Genomic DNA, 20,182 nt, shown 5'->3' on the forward strand with positions numbered 1-20,182 from the left:
ATTTAAATGACAAGTCAGCATCTGAGAAGGAGAAATTATTTAAATTGAAAGAAGTTTTTTTGTTTTTGCTTTGTGGTTTTTTGTTTGCTGTTTATAAGTTTAGGCCATTATGTCCTAGATTGCATTTTGGGAATATTTGTATTACCTAATATGTAGATGTAGTTTTTAATCAATTCATTTTGCTAGGAACTTTTTTTAAGCAGTAAAACTCTTTTAAGAGTCTTTGTAAATTATTAGTCTGTGGTGGTGGTGGTTAGTCACTAAGTTATGTCTGACTCTTTGTGACTGCATGTCATAACTCACCAGGTTCCTCTGTCCATGGGATTTCCCAGGCAAGAATACTGGAATGAGTTGCCATTTCCTTTCCCAGGGTATCTTCCCGACCCAGGGATCAAACTCATGTCTCCTGTATTGGCAGATGGATTCTTTACTGTTGAGCCAACAGGAAAGCCCAAGTGTGTGGTAGGAATGAGTAAATGTGCAGTGAAATACTGATATATGATAGCGCATAAATGAATATGGATTTATAGTATCAAATCTTTCAGCAAAAGTCAGTTAAAAATCCGCCACGAGTGTCCATGTTCCCCATACTGAACCCCCCTCCCTCCTCCCTCCCTGTACCCTGCCTCTGGGTCATCCCAGTGCACCAGCCCCGAGCATCCATTATCATGCATTGAACCTGAACTGGCGATTCATTTCTTACATGATATTATATATGTTTCAATGCCATTCTCCCGATCATCCCACCCTTGCCCTTTCCCACAGAGTCCAAAAGACAGTTCTATACATCTGTGTCTCTTTTGCTGTCTCGCATACGGGGTTATCGTTACCATCTCTCTAAATTCCATATATATGCGTTAGTATACTGTATTGGTGTTTTTCTTTCTGGCTTACTTCACTCTGTATAATAGGCTCCAGTTTCATCCACCTCATTAGAACTGATTCAAATGTATTCTTTTTAATGGCTGAGTAATACTCCATTGTGTATGGGGCACATTTTAATGCAGCTAGGACACAGTCTTAGACACAAGTAAATGAGTCCTTGCTGAACTTCGCAGTAGATTGATACTTCCCAAAATTCAGGAGCATTGCTATGATTCTTTCACCTAGGTGAAATAATGCTTTATGCCTTACCCATATCCTCTGTGCTCTCATCATACTTGCTTACAGTAGCATTCTTTGATACTAGTAAGGAACCAAAAGTGACATCATTAAACAAAAATTGTTATCACACCTGTCACCACATTCTTCAATGAGAACTCTCCAACATGAATCAAAAGACTTTCTTCTTAATCCACTTGGAATAGCACACCATAGTAAGATGGGTAAGAAGGAGAAGGGCACTTGTGAAACAATCCTGGGAAAGAGGATGGGAAAGAAGAATTAACATGATGTCTTGACCACAGATGCCTTTTTTTTTCTTTTCTTTTCTTTTTATTTATTTACTTTTGTCTGTGCCAGGCCTTCACTGCTGTGTGGGCTTTTCTCTAGTTACGGAGAGCAGGGGCTACTCTGCAGTTGTGGTACACAGGGCTTCTCATTGCATTGACTTCTCTTGTTCTGGAGCACAGACTCTAGCATGTGTGGATTTCAGTAGTTGCGGTTCCCAGGCTCTAGAGGACAGGCTTAGTAGTCGTGGCCCATGGGCTGAGTCGTTCTTCAGCATGTGGGATATTCCTGAATCAGGGGTTGAACCTGTGTCTCCTGCATTGGCAGATTCTTCACCACTGAGCCACCAGGGAAGCCCCACACAGGTGCTTCCTTATACGGAAACTTTATATGCATTTCAGAGAAGTGAACATATAGAAGTTGAAGGTAGAGAAGTTCCTTTCAAACTCTTTGTCCAGTTATCCCTTCTAGCCAAGATCAGTTGGTATAAGCCTGATACCATTTTGTAGAAAGAACCCCTTGTGGCTTCTTTGCATTCTTTCCCTTAGCTAGCTGTGGATATGATAGGTCCTTGGAACTTCATGGCTCAGCAGTACATGTTCTGAATCATTTTTGCCTGTGATGGAGTTGGATATATGGGTCATGTTCTTTTAAGGTATTGGCATGGCTAACTACCTGAGATTGCAGTTTTATTCAGATCAGGACCATGGGACTTCGCTGGTAGTCCAGTGGTTGAGAACTTGCCTGCCATGGCAGGAAATGTGGTTCAGTCCCTGGTCTGGAAAGATTCCACGTGCCTTGGGGCAAATAAGCGGAGGCCCTTGTGGGCCGTGACTACTGAGCCTGCGCACTGCAACTAAAGGCCCTCGAGCCCATACTCCACAACAAGAGAAGCCCGCACACCACAACTAGAGAGTGGCCCCTGCTTGCTACAACTAAAGAAAGCCTGCGCGCAGCAGCGAAGACCCCATGCAGCCATAAATATATAAATAAAATTTGTTTTTTAAAAAGGATCAGGAACCATGTACTTTAAAGCCACATTTTTTTATGTGCTTCTTTTTTCTTAGCACCAAAAGGTTTACTTTTTTGCCTTTCAGCTTTGCCTGGAAGCCAGCCATTCTTGACTAACCGAGATAAGTAAAAGAGAAATACAGAAAGAAAGGCCTAGAAAAAGTGTGTATAAACTAACATCCCTCTTTAGATTTTTGCTCCATAGGATTTTAAGGAATTTGTTCTGTTTTTCTAAGTATCGGAATTATTTCATGACTGGAAACAATCACAGTGTGTATAATTCAGAAAGCAGTGAAATTAGAAAATTAGTGTACCAGACCTGACCCAGTCACTTATTAGATGTGTTACCTTGGTTAAGTCTCTTAACATTTTAGAGCTTGCGTTGGCTTTTTCTTATTGTTAATCTCTGAGTGGATGGCTAACCTGGTGTCAGGAAGGAAGGAAGAATAAAGTATATGTTAGGAGTTGCACAGATTAGTGTTTTAATTAAAAATTCTCCCAGAATATGACTAAATAAACTATCTGGCTTTATATTTCTTTTCACCCACTCTTTGATCGTGTGCTCAGTCGTGTCCAACTCTTTGCGACCCCATGGATTGTAGCCTGCCAGGCTCCTCTGTCCATGGGATTCTCCAGGCAAGAAAACTGGATTGGGTTGCCGTGCCCTCCTCCAGGGGATCTTCCTGACCCAAGTATCAAACCCAAGTCTCTTATGTCTCCTGTGTTGGCAGGCAGGTTCTTTACCACTAGTGCCACCTGGGAAGCCCTTTGATTAAGAGTTGATAAAGTAATGTGCTATTTTTTTATATTTGATGGTTTATTAACCTTCAACATGTGAAGAAGTGCAGCTTTCATTTTAGTGGTAAAGAAACTAGGAGATACTCTTCAAATTTTGGAATTAAAAGGACAGATAAGTGTTCATTGGAGTTGTGGGAAGAAATTAAATTTGCAGTGGATTGAGAAATAAATGGGGAGTGAGAAAATGGAGATGCTGGCAGTACACTGCTCTTTATGGAAGTTTTGTTAAGACTGAAGGAAAATGAACCTAAATACCTAGAGGGATATTGGACTGTGGAGAAAATAAGAGTTAGTGAGGTCATGAACACATGTGGATTGATAATGGAAGCTTAACTTAGAGGAGATTGAGATAAGGTCCCTGGCAGGGACATCCTCTCTAGCAACTTATTACAAGGTGTAAAATTAGATCATGTTATGAAGTATCTTGTAGATTGCTGGGCATATGGGAAGTAGCCAGGAAGTCAGAGGATTTGTAAAGCTAAAATATTTGACAGATGTTTGTGAATGAATGGTTGGATCAAGTATTCAAATAGGCAGTTCTGATATGCGTGTGCAGGAAGAAAGCATTTTATCTAAAAATTATTTAGATAAAACCTAAAAAGAATGATGTAGTGCACTGTTTATATTTAATATTATGATTTCTGTTAACAACTGCACTGTAATACTATTTTTTTTAAATTGGGGCAAAACACATATAAGATTCACTGTTGTAACCATTTTAAAGTGTACAGTTTGACAGCAGCAAGAACACTCACAGTGTTTTCCAACCATCATCATTGTCAGGTCCAGAGCCTTTTCATTATCCCAAACCTCAAATGCATTAAGCAGTCACATCCCCTCCTCCAACCCCTGGTAACCACTAATTGTTCTCTGTCTCTCTGGATTGGATATTTCATATAAATGGAGTCATGTAATATGTGTTGTTTTGCATATTTGGCATCTTTCATTTAGCATAATGCTTTCAAAGTTCATCCTTGGAGCATGTATCAGTACTTCATTCATTTTCATAGCTGAATAATATTCTGTTGTATGAATATACCACATTTTGCTTATCTATCTGTTGATGGGCATTTGAGTTTCTTCTTGTAGCTTTCGTGAATAAAACTGTGGTGAACATTCACTTACAAGTTGTTGTGTGGACACGTGTTTTCATTTCTTGTCTCTGTACACCTAGGAATAGAAATGATAGATTGTATGCTAACTCTGTGTTTAACTTTGAGGAACCACCAACTGTTTCCCACAGCAGCTGCACCATTGTATATTTCTACCAGCAATGTATGAGGGTTCCAATTTCTCTGCATTCTTGCTTTGTCATAATCTGTAAAAATTAGTTTATTAAACCTTTGAATCCTTAACTGCATGCAGGGTACCATGCTAGACGCTGTGTGAGTTTCAAAGAAGGGCAAGACAAGACTTTCTAGAATCAACAATTTTTTAGCCTTCTGGGAATTAGAGTCAACATGCAAAGAAATAGAGGAAAACAACAGAATGGGGAAGACTAGAGATCTCTTCAAGAAAATTAGAGATACTAAGGGAACATTTCATGCAAAGATGGGCTTGATAAAGGACAGAAATGGTAGGGACCTAACAGAAGCAGAAGATATTAAGAAGAGGTGGCAAGAATACACAGAAGAACTGTACAAAAAAGATCTTCATGACCCAGATAATCACGATGGTGTGATCACTGACCTAGAGCCAGACATCCTGGAATGTGAAGTCAAGTGGGCCTTAGAAAGCATCACTATGAACAAAGCTAGTGGAGGTGATAGAATTCCAGTTGAGCTATTTCAAATCCTGAAAGATGATGCTGTGAAAGTGCTGCACTCAATATGCCAGCAAATTTGGAAAACTCAGCAGTGGCCACAGGACTGGAAAAGGTCAGTTTTCATTAAAATCCCAAAGAAAGGCAATGCAAAAGAATGCTCAAACTACCGCACAACTGCACTCATCTCACACGCTAGTAAAGTAATGCTCAAAATTCTCCAAGCCAGGCTTCAGCAATACGTGAACCGTGAACTTCCAAATGTTCAAGCTGGTTTTAGAAAAGGCAGAGGAACCAGAGATCAAATTGCCAACATCCGCTGGATCTTGGAAAAAGCAAGAGTTCCAGAAAAACATCTATTTCTGCTTTATTGACAAAGCCTTTGACTGTGTGGATCACAATAAACTGTGGAAAATTCTGAGAGAGATGGGAATACCAGACCACCTGATCTGCCTCTTGAGAAATCTGTATGCAGGTCAGGAAGCAACAGTTAGAACTGGACATGGAACAACAGACTGGTTCCAAATAGGAAAAGGAGTACGTCAAGGCTGTATATTGTCACCCTGCTTATTTAACTTCTATGCAGAGTACATCATGAGAAATGCTGGACTGGAAGAAACACAAGCTGGAATCAAGATTGCCGGGAGAAATATCAATAACCTCAGATATGCAGATGACACCACCCTTATGGCAGAAAGTGAAGAGGAACTCAAAAGCCTCTTGATGAAAGTGAAAAGGAGAGTGAAAACGTTGGCTTAAAGCTCAACATTCAGAAAACGAAGATCATGGCATCTGGTCCCATCACTTCATGGGAAATAGATGGGGAAACAGTGGAAACAGTGGCAGACTTTATTTTTCTGGGCTCCAAACTCACTGCAGATGGTGACTGCAGCCACGAAATTAAAAGATGCTTACTCCTTGGAAGGAAAGTTATGACCAACCTAGATAGCATATTCAAAAGCAGAGACATTCCTTTGCCAACAAAGGTCCGTCTAGTCAAGGCTATGGTTTTTCCTGTGGTCATGTACGGATGTGAGAGTTGGACTGTGAAGAAGGCTGAGCGCCGAAGAGTTGATGCTTTTGAACTGTGGTGTTGAAGAAGACTCTTGAGGGTCCCTTGGACTGCAAGGAGATCCAACCAGTCCATTCTGAAGGAGATCAGCCCTGGGATTTCTTGGGAAGGAATGATGCTAAAGCTGAAACTCCAGTACTTTGGCCACCTCATGCGAAGAGTTGACTTGTTGGAAAAGACTCTGATGCTGGGAGGGATTAGGGGCAGGAGGAGAAGGGGACGACAGAGGATGAGATGGCTGGATGGCATCACTGACTCGATGGACCTGAGTCTGAGTGAACTCCGGGAGTTGGTGATGGACAGGGAGGCCTGGCGTGCTGTGATTCATGGGGTTGCTAAGAGTTGGACACGACTGAGCGACTGAACTGAACTGGAAGGAGGAAGTGTTGAGTGACCTAGAAGGCACAATTAACTTACCTTGAAGATTTTAGACAGAGTTTACTTATGGGGAAAGGCTTATTTCTTTTCTTCTTCTTTTAAAAATATTTATTCATTTATTTATTTTTGGCTACACTGGGTCTTTTGTTGCTTTGCCCAGATTTTCTCTAGTTGCAGTGAGATGGGGCTACTCTTTGTTCCAGTGCATTGGCTTCTCATTGCAGTGGTTTCTTCTGTTGCGGAGCACAGGCTTATAAGCCTGCGGGCTTTAGTAATCGCAGTATGCAGGCTTCAGTGGTTGTGGCTAGGGGGCTTAGTTGCTCCAAGCATGTGGAATCTTACCAGACCAGGGATGGAACCCGTGTTCCCTGCATTGGCGGGCAGATTCTTATCCACTGTTGCACCAGGGAAGTCCTGAAAGGCTTATGTGTTGACTGTCAGACCAGGAAACTTAAACCCTATTGTGTAGTTGGTAGGAAACCAGAAAACTTCTGAGCAGGGTAGTATAATTTGAACCTGGACTTTGGAAGAGAAATCTAGCAGCCAAGAATAGAGGCTGAGGTAGAGGGCTGAAGAGTCTAGTAGTGCCTGTAAACCAGTTTTTTTTGTTTGTTTGTTTTGGCTCTGCTATGGGACATACAACTAGGAATCATTCCTATGCCCCCTGCCTTGGAATGTGGAGTCTTAACCACTGGACTGCCAAAGGAAGTCCCTGAAACCAGGTTTTTAATGGAAGAGTAACTGGAACCTAGAGTGACAAACAGAAATGGAAACTAAGGAGTGGAATAGATAGCACTTGGAGACTTTTACATAAATCTTTATAGTCTCCTTAGATCTCATCTCTTCTGATTTTAAACATCATCAACCAAATACTACAAACGCTGGGCTTCCCTTGTGACTCAGCTGGTAAAGAATCCGCCTGCAATGCAGGAGACCTGGGTTCGATCCCTGGATTAGGAAGATGCCCTGGAGAAGAGAAAGGCTACCTTCTCCAGTATTCTGGCCTGGAGAATTCCATGGACTGTATAGTCCATGGGGTTGCAAAGAGTCGGACACAACTGAGCAACTTTCACTTTCACCAAACACTAATAATTCCCAGAATTCTCTCTTCAGAACAGACCTCTCTGAGATCCAGACTACATACTTGACATCTCATATTTAAATTTTTTAAGTCTTGATAACCACCCCAAAAGTTTTGAGTGATGTATTTTTCCTTCCAAGAATTTCTCAGTAGTTAAGCTAAAGTTGCACCAATTAGTTGTTTATAAAAATAGCCACAGCCCCAGGAGGCATAACCAGAGTAAAGACATTTCATTACAAGAACATTTTACTACAAACGTGAACCAAAATGCTTGCAGTTACACCATCCTAGTAAAACCATTATTGACATTTTAGTCTTTTGCTTCTAAAACAGGGATTTCTTTTTCCTTTATCTGTCCTCTTTCTTCATTTCCCACTTGTCATTCATCTCCTCACCACCACGTGCTGTACATGTGCATGCACAGACCACACTTTGATAGGTTGACGGCCTAGTATGTTGGAGATGGTCAGTAAGTAGTTATGGGATATATAACAGATTTAGAACTTTCACACCAGTAGCAAAGCATCACCAGTTAATATTCCCTCTACAGTCACTGCCTCAGCTGAAACTCTACTAGAGTAATTTGGGGTTGAACACTGACTGAAAAAATAATGTGTGTCAGTTAAAATGTGCCTAGTGTGCTTTGTTAAAGGGAAATATTTGTGTGTTTAAAACTGAGGCATGTTCCTTCGTGTCTATAACGAAAGAAAATGTGTCTTTCCTTTGTGTCTTCCTTTCCTTCAATTTTATAACCTAATAGATGATCCATCTTCCTGCCTTGAATTTCTGGTTCTCTGTGATTTAAACCAAAATTCTTACAACAGAAAGGGTGCAACAAATAGTTGATTATGTTATTTTAGATGGAAACTTGATTTTATATTTTTCCATAAGAAACTGTTACAGGGACAATGTCATCATGTATTAGGTATTATAGGTATTGTTGTTCAGTCGCTAAGTCATATCTTTGCAACCCCATGGCCTGCAGCACACCAGACTTCCCTGTCCATCACTGTCTCCTGGAGTTTGTTCAGACTCATGTCCATTGAGTTAGTGATGCCATTCAGCTACCTCATCCTCTGTCACCCTCTTCTGCTCTTGCCCTCAATCTTTCTCAGCATCAGGTTTTTTTCCAGTGAGTCAGTTTTTCTCATCAGGTGGCCAAAGTATTGGAGCTTCAGCTTCAGTCCTTCCAATGAATATTCAGGACTGATTTCCTTTAGGATGGACTGGTTTGATCTCCTTGCTGTCCAAGTGTCTCCAGCACTGCAGTTCAAAAGCATCAATTCTTTGGCACTCAGCCTTCTATATGCTCCAGCTCTCACATCCGTACATGACTACTGGAAAACCATAGCTCTGATTATATGGATCTTTGTCAGCGAAGTGGTGTTTCTATTTTTTAAAACACTGTCTAGGTTTGTCATAGGATTGTTTCACTGCAGGTATAGACTTAAGTAAAAACAGTCCTGAGGCTTTCCTGGTGGTCCTGTGCTGAAGAATCTGCCTGTCAGTATGGGAGACACAGGTTCAATCCCTGGTCCAAGAAGATCCCACATGCTACAGGGCAACTAAGTGGCAACTAAGTCCACGCACCCAGATCCTGTGCTTCACAACAAGAGAAGCCTGTGCACTGCAACTAGAGAATAGCCTCAGTTCACTTGAGTTCAGTTCAGTCGCTCAGTCGTGTCCGACACTTTGCGACCCCATGAATCGCAGCACGCCAGGCCTCCCTGTCCATCACCAACTCCCAGAGTTCACTCAGACTCACGTCCATCGAGTCAGTGATGCCATCCAGCCATCTCATCCTCTGTCGTCCCCTTCTCCTCCTGCCCCTAATCCCTCCCAGCATCAGAGTCTTTTCCAACAAGTCAACTCTTCGCCTGAGGTGGCCAAAGTACTGGAGTTTCAGCTTTAGCATCATTCCTTCCCAAGAAATCCCAGGGCTGGTCTCCTTCAGAATGGACTGGTTGGATCTCCTTGCAGTCCAAGGGACCCTCAAGAGTCTTCTCTAACACCACAGTTCAAAAGCATCAACTCTTCGGCGCTCAGCCTTCTTCACAGTCCAACTCTCACATCCGTACATGACCACAGGAAAAACCATAGCCTTGACTAGACGGACCTTTGTTGGCAAAGGAATGTCTCTGCTTTTGAATATGCTATCTAGGTTGGTCATAACTTTCCTTCCAAGGAGTAAGCATCTTTTAATTTCGTGGCTGCAGTCACCATCTGCAGTGAGTTTGGAGCCCAGAAAAATAAAGTCTGCCACTGTTTCCACTGTTTCCCCATCTATTTCCCATGAAGTGATGGGACCAGATGCCATGATCTTCGTTTTCTGAATGTTGAGCTTTAAGCCAACGTTTTCACTCTCCTCTTTCACTTTCATCAAGAGGCTTTTGAGTTCCTCTTCACTTTCTGCCATAAGGGTAGTGTCATCTGCATATCTGAGGTTATTGATATTTCTCCCGGCAATCTTGATTCCAGCTTGTGTTTCTTCCAGTCCAGCATTTCTCATGATGTACTCTGCATAGAAGTTAAATAAGCAGGGTGACAATATACAGCCTTGACGTACTCCTTTTCCTATTTGGAACCAGTCTGTTGTTCCATGTCCAGTTCTAACTGTTGCTTCCTGACCTGCATACAGATTTCTCAAGAGGCAGGTCAGGTGGTCTGGTATTCCCATCTCTCTCAGAATTTTCCACAGTTTATTGTGATCCACACAGTCAAAGGCTTTGGCATAGTCAATAAAGCAGAAATAGATGTTTTTCTGGAACTCTTTGCTTTTTCCATGATCCAGCGGATGTTGGCAATTTGATCTCTGGTTCCTCTGCCTTTTCTAAAACCAGCTTGAACATTTGGAAGTTCACGGTTCACGTATTGCTGAAGCCTGGCTTGGAGAATTTTGAGCATTACTTTACTAGCGTGTGAGATGAGTGCAGTTGTGCGGTAGTTTGAGCATTCTTTTGCATTGCCTTTCTTTGGGATTTTAATGAAAACTGACCTTTTCCAGTCCTGTGGCCACTGCTGAGTTTTCCAAATTTGAAAATAGCCTTAGCTAACCACAAATAGAGAAAGCCTGTGCACAGCATCAAAGACCCAGTGCAGTCAAAAATAAATAAATTTATTTTTTAAAAAAACACCTGAATTATACTGGAGGAACAGTAGCCAGTTAGCTTTTACTCCCTGTATCAGTCAGTGATGTGGTAGTTATTTCCGAAGTTACCCTTGCTAGAAATCAGAGTATGAACTTTTATTTCTCTTTTACTCCCGTATCCCATCAATTATGTAGTTCAGTTTATTTTACTTCTTCCTAAATATTTTGTGACTTGGCTTTTAATTTGTTTATATTAAAAACTGGTTTTCAAAAAAAAAAATCAAGTTTTCTCCAGGTTGTGAATTGCAGTCAGTTCTGATTTTCAAAATCTCTAGGCGGACCACAGAACCAATATCAAGAGATTATTCTTGAACTAACCATTCCTTGTCCTCTGTCCATGGAATTTTCCAGGCAAGAATACGGGAGTGTGTGGTGTGGGCTTAGTGCTCCTCAGCTCCTGGAGTTTTAGTTCCCCAACCAGGGATCAAATTCACATCCCCTGCAGTGCAAAGTGGATTCTTAACCACTAGACCACCAGGGAAGTCCCTACTCATGATTATTTATTTATCTGTTGTGTTTATTTCCTCTTTTTCATTCTGTCTTAAACAATTATTATTAATCTGTTTCAAAATAATTATTGTTTTAAAAAATCATTCTGATTTTTTCTGACCTTATGTTTCTGTGTTTCTTTAGATTCTTTTTATTGCTCCTTTCCCATCATGAAAAAAAAAGAGCAATAAAGTTGTTTGTTTAATCTTCTTAAAAAAATAAGTTTTTAAAGCTTATTTTTTATTAAATATTGCTCTAGCTGTTATAGTTCAAATTTATTCATAGTGGTTTTTCTTCTACTTAAAGATTTTGAAAGTTTATCATTGTATCACTTCTCTCACAGTAAGAAATCTGACTCCCATTTTTCCCTAATATTTTTTACTTTTTGATCAAATCCTGGTATGTAACCAACCTGCATTTATCACCTCCTCCCTTATATGTATTTCTCCCTAAACACGTCAGAGTTGTAACAACTGTGGAAGGCACATTGCTGCGTGGAAGCCTGCAACCCACTTGGCCATGTCCCTTTGCCAGGAAATCCTCGTTATTCCTCTTGAGGTTCCAATACTCTGCATTGGACTGTACTGGGACACTCACCTAATGAGGTCCAACAGCCTGTGCAGGACTGCTGCCGTACACACATTTCAGTATCCTTCCTCCCTCTGTGGACACCCTCACATCCTGATTGTGCCCCAGTACCTTGCTCTGGCCTCTGGAGCCTCCCCCTTTGCTGCTTTTATTTCGCCTGACTGCTCCTAATGGCTTTGTACAGTATTTCTTCAGGAAGGGGAAGGAGAGTGGGAACTGAAGAGGAAATTGTTCCCTGATTTTAACATAGTAAGAGATCATAGACTTTTATTCTTTGGAACTTACTGAGACTTCTTTTGCATATTAATAAGGTCATTTAAAAAAATTATTACATGTGTGTATTCTGTGTGGTTGATGTTACACATATGTGTATTATAAAGATATAAAAAGTGTAGAGAACAAGTGAATGCCCATCATTCAATTAATAATGTATTATAGATACAGGTAAAGCTCCCCAGAATCTTTTTCTGATTCCTTTCCCATTGTTTCCCCACAGAGGTATTTACTGTTCTGAATTTAGTATTTCTTTAAACAGGAATTGATTATATGAGAAATAGTCTATAAACTAGTATTTACCAGTGTAGACCAGAATTGCCCACAGATGCAAGCATTCTCTTATATCAGAAAATGTTCTAGCCCTTGGAAGTATGTTAGGAATTTGCCAAAGAAATATTTATGTCATCTCTTACTGCATATCTTACGTCAGAGAATAAGCACTTAAGTCTCTTAATTGATAAGTAGGTATCTAAAAATACGTAAATACATGAGGAATGCTATGACGGATGTCTTGTTTTTAAGCATCTAGCCGTGGTTAGTACTAAATAAATAGTTGATGACTGTGTAATAAACCAGTTATGCCTCTTTGACCACTTATGGCAAGCTGTTCCAAGTATGAGGGAAAGTCTAAATCTAACGGACTCTAATTTGCATTTCTGAATTACATTTGATAGCTAATTGGAGAAATAGTTATTTTAAAGGTAGATTTTTTTTCACCTCACTTTTCTAAAATCCTTTTAAAATCCTTAAAAAAGTTTTAGCCGGTTATGTTGTTGCTATAGGTGGTAGTACATTAAATTAATGTTTAAATTGGATTTGAGTTTTGTCTCCTAGACCTTTGTCTCCTAGGTCCATCATTTGACCATGTCTCATTTTAGCAATTATATATAGTAATTTTGCCTCTTGTGATACGTTATTTTGTTTTTTCATTTATAGTGATAGATTCCTGTGGCCTTTTAAATGATTGAATAACAATGAAAATGGATCCAAAGTGACTTCTCCGCTGAAGTAGAAGATTCTTATTACCTTCCATTAACTCAATTTAGTCTTTGGGAACGGGCAGAACAAGTGAAATACAGAAAACTGAAGAGAAGAAAACCTCACTTTGGAGCTTTCTCCATGACTGTTCTTAAGCCCTGCCTTTCTACTTGTTTTAGTTTTGCTGTGAATTTATAAATAGTGAAGACCAAAGAAAGAGAAACATTTGAGAGCTTTATACCAAGAAATTTGCCTTGAAAGCTGCTATTCTTGGAGGGAAAGGCATATCAAGTTCCTGTTTTTTTTGTTTTTTTGTTTTTTTTAACAAGCTTTCTTATGTCCGTAGATTTTGAAGGATAAGACAAATATAAACTCATACCTGCAGGCTATTTTTACCAGCTGTGTAAGAATAATGAGATTTATAAATTAAGGGCTTTGTAATGTGGATGTTTTGCTACTAGAGTTGACTACTCAGAAGATCTTTTATAGCTCGTCTGTGTTTTATTTTTGATCTGTCACTTCAGTGACATTATTTGACCAAACAAAAGTCATTCTGTCTTTCTAAGCTATGACCTTGTTATGAACAGTATTTGCATTCACTGTGCAAATGTCCATGTATTATCTATTTAAGCAACATCATAGTGCCATCACTCAAGGAAGTTGAATGAGGTGAACATTGATATAGCTCTTTCCCCTTCCCCCCATTTTTTAAATGTAACAAATACTTTTTATGTTCCCCTCCCCCTTCCCCTTTCCCCTTCCCCTTTGGGAAACGTGTCAGGAACTAGATAGTTTAAGATGAGCAATTGAGGGGACTGAGAGATTGATCCACACAGAGCCTGGATTCTTTCTGCTTCATCGTAAGGCATTCTGCTGGCCAGCCTAATTAAGTACCCTTTTAACAAGAGAACCTTGTGGAAATCCAGCTGGCAACTCAAGAAGTTCAGGAAGCAGGACCACAGAGGTTATACTCTGGGGTAAGTATCCTCCTATGTCTAACTTTGGAAGAAGACTGTGTATGTATATGTATCATGGAAAATACCTACTCTTTTCTGATATATTCTGAAGACTATCAGTGAGGTAGTTTGGAGACACCAACAGATCTCTCAGGAAAATTGATTCTGATGAGAAGTTAATGTGAACTAATAGAAAAACTCTTGAGAAGTTATAACTTCCTTCTCTAGGAAGATTTTTTTCTACTGCTTTTGCCTGAAGTTACCTGAAGCAGATTATAATCTTTTTTTATAAGTATCTATAATTTGGGGCTTCCCAGGTGGTGCTGGTGGTAAAGAACCCTCCTGCCAATGCAGGAGACATAAGAGACCATGGGTTTGATCCCTGGGTCAGGAAGATCTCCTGGAGAAGGAAATGGCAACCCACTCCAGTATTCTTGCCTAGAGAATCCCATGGATAGAGGAACCTGGTAGGCTGTAGTTCATGGGGTCACAAAGTATCAGCAGTGTTGGAAGCAACTTAGCATATACCTGCAGAGAAGGCATTGGCACCCCACTCTGGTACTCTTGCCTGGAAAATCCTATGGATGGAGGAGCCTACAGTCTTCATGGAGGTGAGCTACAGTCCACAGGATTACTAAGAGTTGGACACAACTGGGCGACTTCACTGTCACTTTTCACTTTCATGCATTGGAGAAGGAAATGGCAACCCACTCCAGTGTTCTTGCCTGGAGAATCCCAGGGATGGGGGAGCCTGGTGGGCTGCCATCTATGGGGTCACACAGAGTCAGACACAACTGAAGCAACTTAGCAGCAGCAGCAGCAACAGCATATACCTGGCATAGCATATATCGATAGTTATAAGTAGTTGTTTATTCTTAAGGTTCTTCTGTTATAACCCAAGAATTCATTAGCTTCTGTCATATAACTTTTAGGGCAATGTCCCACTTTCTCTGTCTCTGTGTTGAATATTCATGGTTATATATTCACAGACTATTGTTTTTGTTCAGAACTTCTCTGATGTATGAGGCCAGATGACTACTCTAGAAAGGTTCAGAGAGCAAGTCTTTCTGTAAAAGGGCAACCTTAAAGAAATCACAGACTCCTTTACTTGATACAAGGTTCTTCCAAGAATAAATGATTTCAGTTTTCTCATTTTCAGATCCTGGCCATGAGGTTGGATGCCTCACCTTGTTGAAAAGAGACACTGGACCTAAATGGCGCAGCATGACTTTGTTCCTGCTTGGCTAAATTTCTCAACACCACAGTCAGCTAAGGTACTGTTCTTCATTCTAGTAACTATCTTAATACCAGTTCTTTGCATCCTTGTCTTACAGCCTCTGTTTTACAATCTAGTTTTTTTGTGTGTATATTCAGTCTTGTCTGAGAATTTTAGATATGTTTTCATAAACTTATCTTTCTTTTATCTTACTTTTAGGATATAAATAGGGTATAAACACTTAGGCAGTTCAAGTCAGTGTGTACCCAAGTGTCCTGTTTATTTCGTTACATGTTAAGCTTTTCTCATCGTGTGACACACTTAAGACTTCCTGTGTTAGCTGCAGAACACTTCAGTTTGGGGGAAATGGATCTTCAGAATGAATGTACATATGTCTAAAGTAGTAGTTGATGAGGAAAAAGAATAGACAGTAATTGATTGACTACTACATGACTCTCAAATTAAATCCTAGAAATTCTATTTCAGAGACAATGGTCTGCTTACTGATTTTGGAGAAAATGTTTGCATTAAGGATAAAGACAAATGGAATATATTCTTGATAAAGGAAACCTTTGGGAAGCTAATAAAAATACTTCCCATTTTGCCACCTAATAGAGGAGGGACAAAGTTGATAGGTAGTCTCAGAAAAAAAAAAAAAACATTTTTTTAAACATGAATTTTGGGGAAGATGTTCCTGCTCTGTCTAGACCCACAACCCTTTACTCTAAATTTCAGTTTGAATTGCGCTTGTGAAATTCGCAGCCATCTCATAATTGACATAATCCGCCTCAAGAGTTGGAGGTGGTGGACCTGAGAGATTAGGTATGGGATCTAGGAAAGTGTTTAAAAGTAGGCAGATCTTATACCTGCAGAGAACAATTGATTTAGCGCCATGAACTTGGTAAAAAGAATTAGGAAATATAATTTATTAATAAATATTTCCATTAAGGCTACAGCAAGCAAATTTGTGTGGTATTAGCATAGACTTGTGAAGTGGTGGAATAGAATACAAAATTCAAAAATAGTCCTGTATATTTAGTCAGTTGATTTTTTACTAAAGTACCAAGGTAATTGAATGCAGAAGTGATAATCCTTTTCAACAGGTTGCTTTAGGACTGGATATTTATGGAGGAATAGGAGGGAGAGCCTCAACCTTGACTTTATATCATACATAAAAATTAACTTGAAGTGTATTATAACCTAAATTGAAGAATTAAAACCCAGTAAACTTTCGGAGGAAAGGAGAAATCTTTGTAACCCACTGAAAGAAAGCGAAAATCTCTCAGTTGTGTCTGACTCTTTGCGACCCTATAGACTATACAGTCCATGGAATTCTCCAGGCCAGAATACTGGAATGGGTTGCTGTTCCCTTCTCCAGGGCATCTTTCCAACCCAAGGATCGAACCCAGGTCTCCCACAGTGCAGGTGGATTCTTTACCAGCTGAGCCATCAGGGAAGCCCAAGAATACTGGAGTGGGTAACCTATCCCTTCTCCAGGAGATCTTCATGACCCAGGAATCGAACTGGGGTCTCCAGCACTGTAGGCGGGTTCTTTACCAGCTGAACTACTAGGGAAGCCCTTGCAACCCACTAGAATGGCTAAATAAAATCTGATAATACCAAGTGTAAGTGAAGATATTAATAATAAGGAAATAGATGTAAAGATTTCTCTAACACAACCTGTAGTTCTCCTATAAGCACTTATCAAATGTTGGGTGTGGTGGGCCTGTAAACCATACATTTCATGGATTATTAAACTTCAGTTTTCTATTGTTTGAGAAAAAGACTGTCATAGCATACAACTGTTTGGAGTAGGAAAGGACATAATAGTGTTTCTCAAAATGCTTTATTTTAGTTGTGTAACCTCAGAGACTTACTCTCTCTGACCTCCTTCCTCATGTGTAAATAAAATGGGGATGATGTCAAATTGTAATCTTGTTATGAGTATTAAACAATGGAAATAAGTGTTTTATAAAACTATAAAGACTTTTGTGTGATTGTTAATGGCATGCCATGATGGTATTTAAACTGTTCCTTTCTGTCCAATTCGAGAGTAATTTACACAAATAAGCTATTTAGAATTATTTTAAACGCAAGCTTCTTTCTTTTCCTTTCAAGATTAACAACATTTTTAAGTGTAAGTTTTGGAGCTTGTTCTTCTGGATATTGACTGATTCCTCCCCCACCCCTCGCCATGCAAGTAATTGAAGTAGCCTGTTAATTAATTCAATCAGTGATTAAATAGGAAATGTAGGACTTCTCTAACTCAGAGAACTATTGCCCTTAACTATGTCCCATGTGCTCAAAATGGAGATGTCTGCCACCAATATTACTTGTTTTCTAGAAGCCTGATGCAAAACCAAAGATAATGAAAGAGATTGATACGTACTTATCTGTTTGCTTCTCTATACTTTATTATCATCTTAGTCACCTACAGCGACTTTCGAAAAACACGGAGAGCACCTACCCCGAGGAGATGGTAGATTTGGAGTAAGCCGTCGTAGACATAATTCCTCTGATGGCTTTTTCAACAATGGACCTCTTCGAACTACAGGAGGTAAGACATACCCAACTTCCATGACTATTTAAGCTACTCAGAGGAAGCCCAGGTTGAGGGTACATGTCCATAACCTTGGAATAATGATCTTTTGTAAACATAATACTCAATTAGATCGTCCAGTAGTCATCACTCAGCTATACTGGCTTTCTAACATTCTTAGGTGCTCTTAAGTCATTTATTCAGTTAAAGAACTCATACAGAAATTACATTAAAACAAAAGGATGTATCTTGTGATTTTGTGTGTGTGTGGACTTAATTTTTTATTTAGAAGTCCCCTGAAGGGCTTTGGCAATACTGTAAATTAGATCAGGAAGCATATGGCCCACTTGTTCCTGAATTTCCAGAAAGCAAACACACTAATGTGTTACTTTTCCTTATTTTTTCAGATTCTTGGCACCAGCCCTCCCTGTTTCGCCATGATTCTGTGGACTCTGGTGTCTCTAAGGGAGCATATGCTGGAATCACAGGGAACCTATCTGGTTGGCATGGCTCTTCACGAGGTCATGATGGCATGAGCCAGCGTAGTGGGGGTGGCACAGGAAACCATCGCCATTGGAATGGCAGCTTCCATTCCCGGAAAGGCTGTGTCTTTCAGGAAAAGCCACCTACAGATATTAGGGAAGAGAAGAAAGAAGATAAGGTAGAAAAGTTGCAGTTTGAAGAGGAAGACTTTGTAAGTATAAAGGTTTAGTTCTGCAGTTAAAACCTAAAATGATTCTTATATATATATATAAGAACATTTGAAGAAATAAAAGGGAGTCCTACATTTAGACTTTTATTGTTTTTAGGAAAGAGTTGATTAATATGAAGATGAGGACCAAAATTCCTGTATAATTTTTAGCAAATTTTAATATTTTTTCATCTTTACACCTTTGGAACTTGAAAGAAATCCTGAGTTTTCTTTAAGTTTTATAAGATTCAATATTCAGATATATTTATGGAAAACTGTTAAATTGTCTTTCTCCAACTATCATAAGAGGGATTTTTTCCTCTGATATTGCTTGCTTATATAGACAGTTGTGATAAGATTAGAAACACACAGTTAGGAATATTTTACCTGTTGCCTATATATGCTACTCTGTGGTGAATTATATGCCTTTTGACCTCTAAGCCAAAAGTAGTTTTTGTGCACCTTTAAAAGTTTAATAATATATTTTATTTAACCAAATATATCCAAATCATTATTATTATTTTAACCTGTAGTCATTATCTTCAAATAATTACATTCTTTGTTATACTAGGTCTGCAAAATTCTTTGTGTGTTTTATAATTATACTACATCTTAATATAGATAACACATTCCAAGTGCCCAGAAGCCACATATGACTAGAAGCAAAATCCTATTAGTGCAGCTCATTATTTTTAAGTAGCACATTAGATAAGCTAGTCACTTTTATAACACCCATTTCATGTTATCAAAGCCAACTAGAGAGTAAAATTTAGGCATTCAGCCCCTCCTCTCCCAAGTCTAGCAAATGGTCTGAGGGCTCTTAATTTAAATGTTACTTATTGATATTCCTATTTCAAGGTGCCCATCCTTTAAAATTTTATTCCTGGAAAAGTCTATAATACCAATACATTAAGTATTTGACCAGAATGTTTTTAAGTACTCAATAGTCCAAAATGACTACACTAAATTATAACTTTATTTATTCAATAAATAAGCAAATTCAAACAAGACCAGTGGTAGTGATTAGGAAACAAAATCTCTCTTGCTCATCACACTTTGAGAGCTTGATGAAATCCTCATCAAACCAGCAGCAACAACAAAAAAAGTTGAATGGTATTCCTGTTATAAAATGAATTTCGTTTTGTAATTTTCACCCAATTAAATGAAGCAACTGTAGTTATAATTTCTATCTTATCTGAACATTTATCTAAAATACATATAATTATGATCACAGTCAGCTGAGCACATGGAAAACAAGACTTCTTTTAGTAGTTTAAGTTTCTTTTGTGCTTTAGTTAAAAAAAAAAAGATAATGAGAAATGAGCATTGGTGTGGGGTAAGGTAGAAGTTACTTAGCGTACTTTTTAAACTGGTACTATACTACTGATTGGCATAGTTTGATAAGGTCTGTTATCAGTTCTGTGACTTTTCCAGTGAGAAATGAGTTGACAATAGAAAGAAATGTTTAAGGCAGTGTTATCTTCACCTGCTAAGTCACATCATACCTGAACAAGGTCAATAAGGGCAGGTTTATTTTGTGTTTACACTTTTATGGCATATTCCGGGAGTTGGTGATGGACAGGGAGGCCTGGCGTGCTGCAATTCATGGGGTCACAAAGAGTCGGACACGACTGAGCAACTGAACTGAAGTGTACATTAAAGTGTGGAGAAGATGGTCAAGTACACTCATAACCTAGCTTTGTGAATATTGACATTTTGCCCAGTATGCTCCAGACCATTCTTTTATAAATGAGGTAAATTATAGGTACAGTTAAAACTTCCCTAACCATATTCTCCTCTTTCCCCTAAA

The 20,182-nt window shown here is 39.2% G+C and overlaps 1 protein-coding gene across 6 annotated transcripts in view; it reads left to right on the forward strand.

The window, feature by feature from the left end:
• Positions 1 to 20,182, forward strand: part of GPBP1L1 (GC-rich promoter binding protein 1 like 1) — a 71,770-nt gene that overhangs the window by 23,658 nt on the left and 27,930 nt on the right. For all 6 annotated transcript variants that reach the window (XM_061413122.1, XM_061413121.1, XM_061413120.1 and 3 more), the window contains exons 2-5: positions 12,929 to 13,947; positions 15,086 to 15,200; positions 17,570 to 17,699; positions 18,089 to 18,375. In XM_061413122.1, the coding sequence (XP_061269106.1) occupies positions 15,141 to 15,200; positions 17,570 to 17,699; positions 18,089 to 18,375 (477 nt within the window). In that variant the 5' untranslated portion in view covers positions 12,929 to 13,947; positions 15,086 to 15,140. The remainder of the gene's footprint in view (positions 1 to 12,928; positions 13,948 to 15,085; positions 15,201 to 17,569; positions 17,700 to 18,088; positions 18,376 to 20,182) is intronic.

This window comes from Bos javanicus, chromosome 3 (assembly GCF_032452875.1).
Source record: "Bos javanicus breed banteng chromosome 3, ARS-OSU_banteng_1.0, whole genome shotgun sequence".
NCBI lineage: Eukaryota > Metazoa > Chordata > Mammalia > Artiodactyla > Bovidae > Bos > Bos javanicus.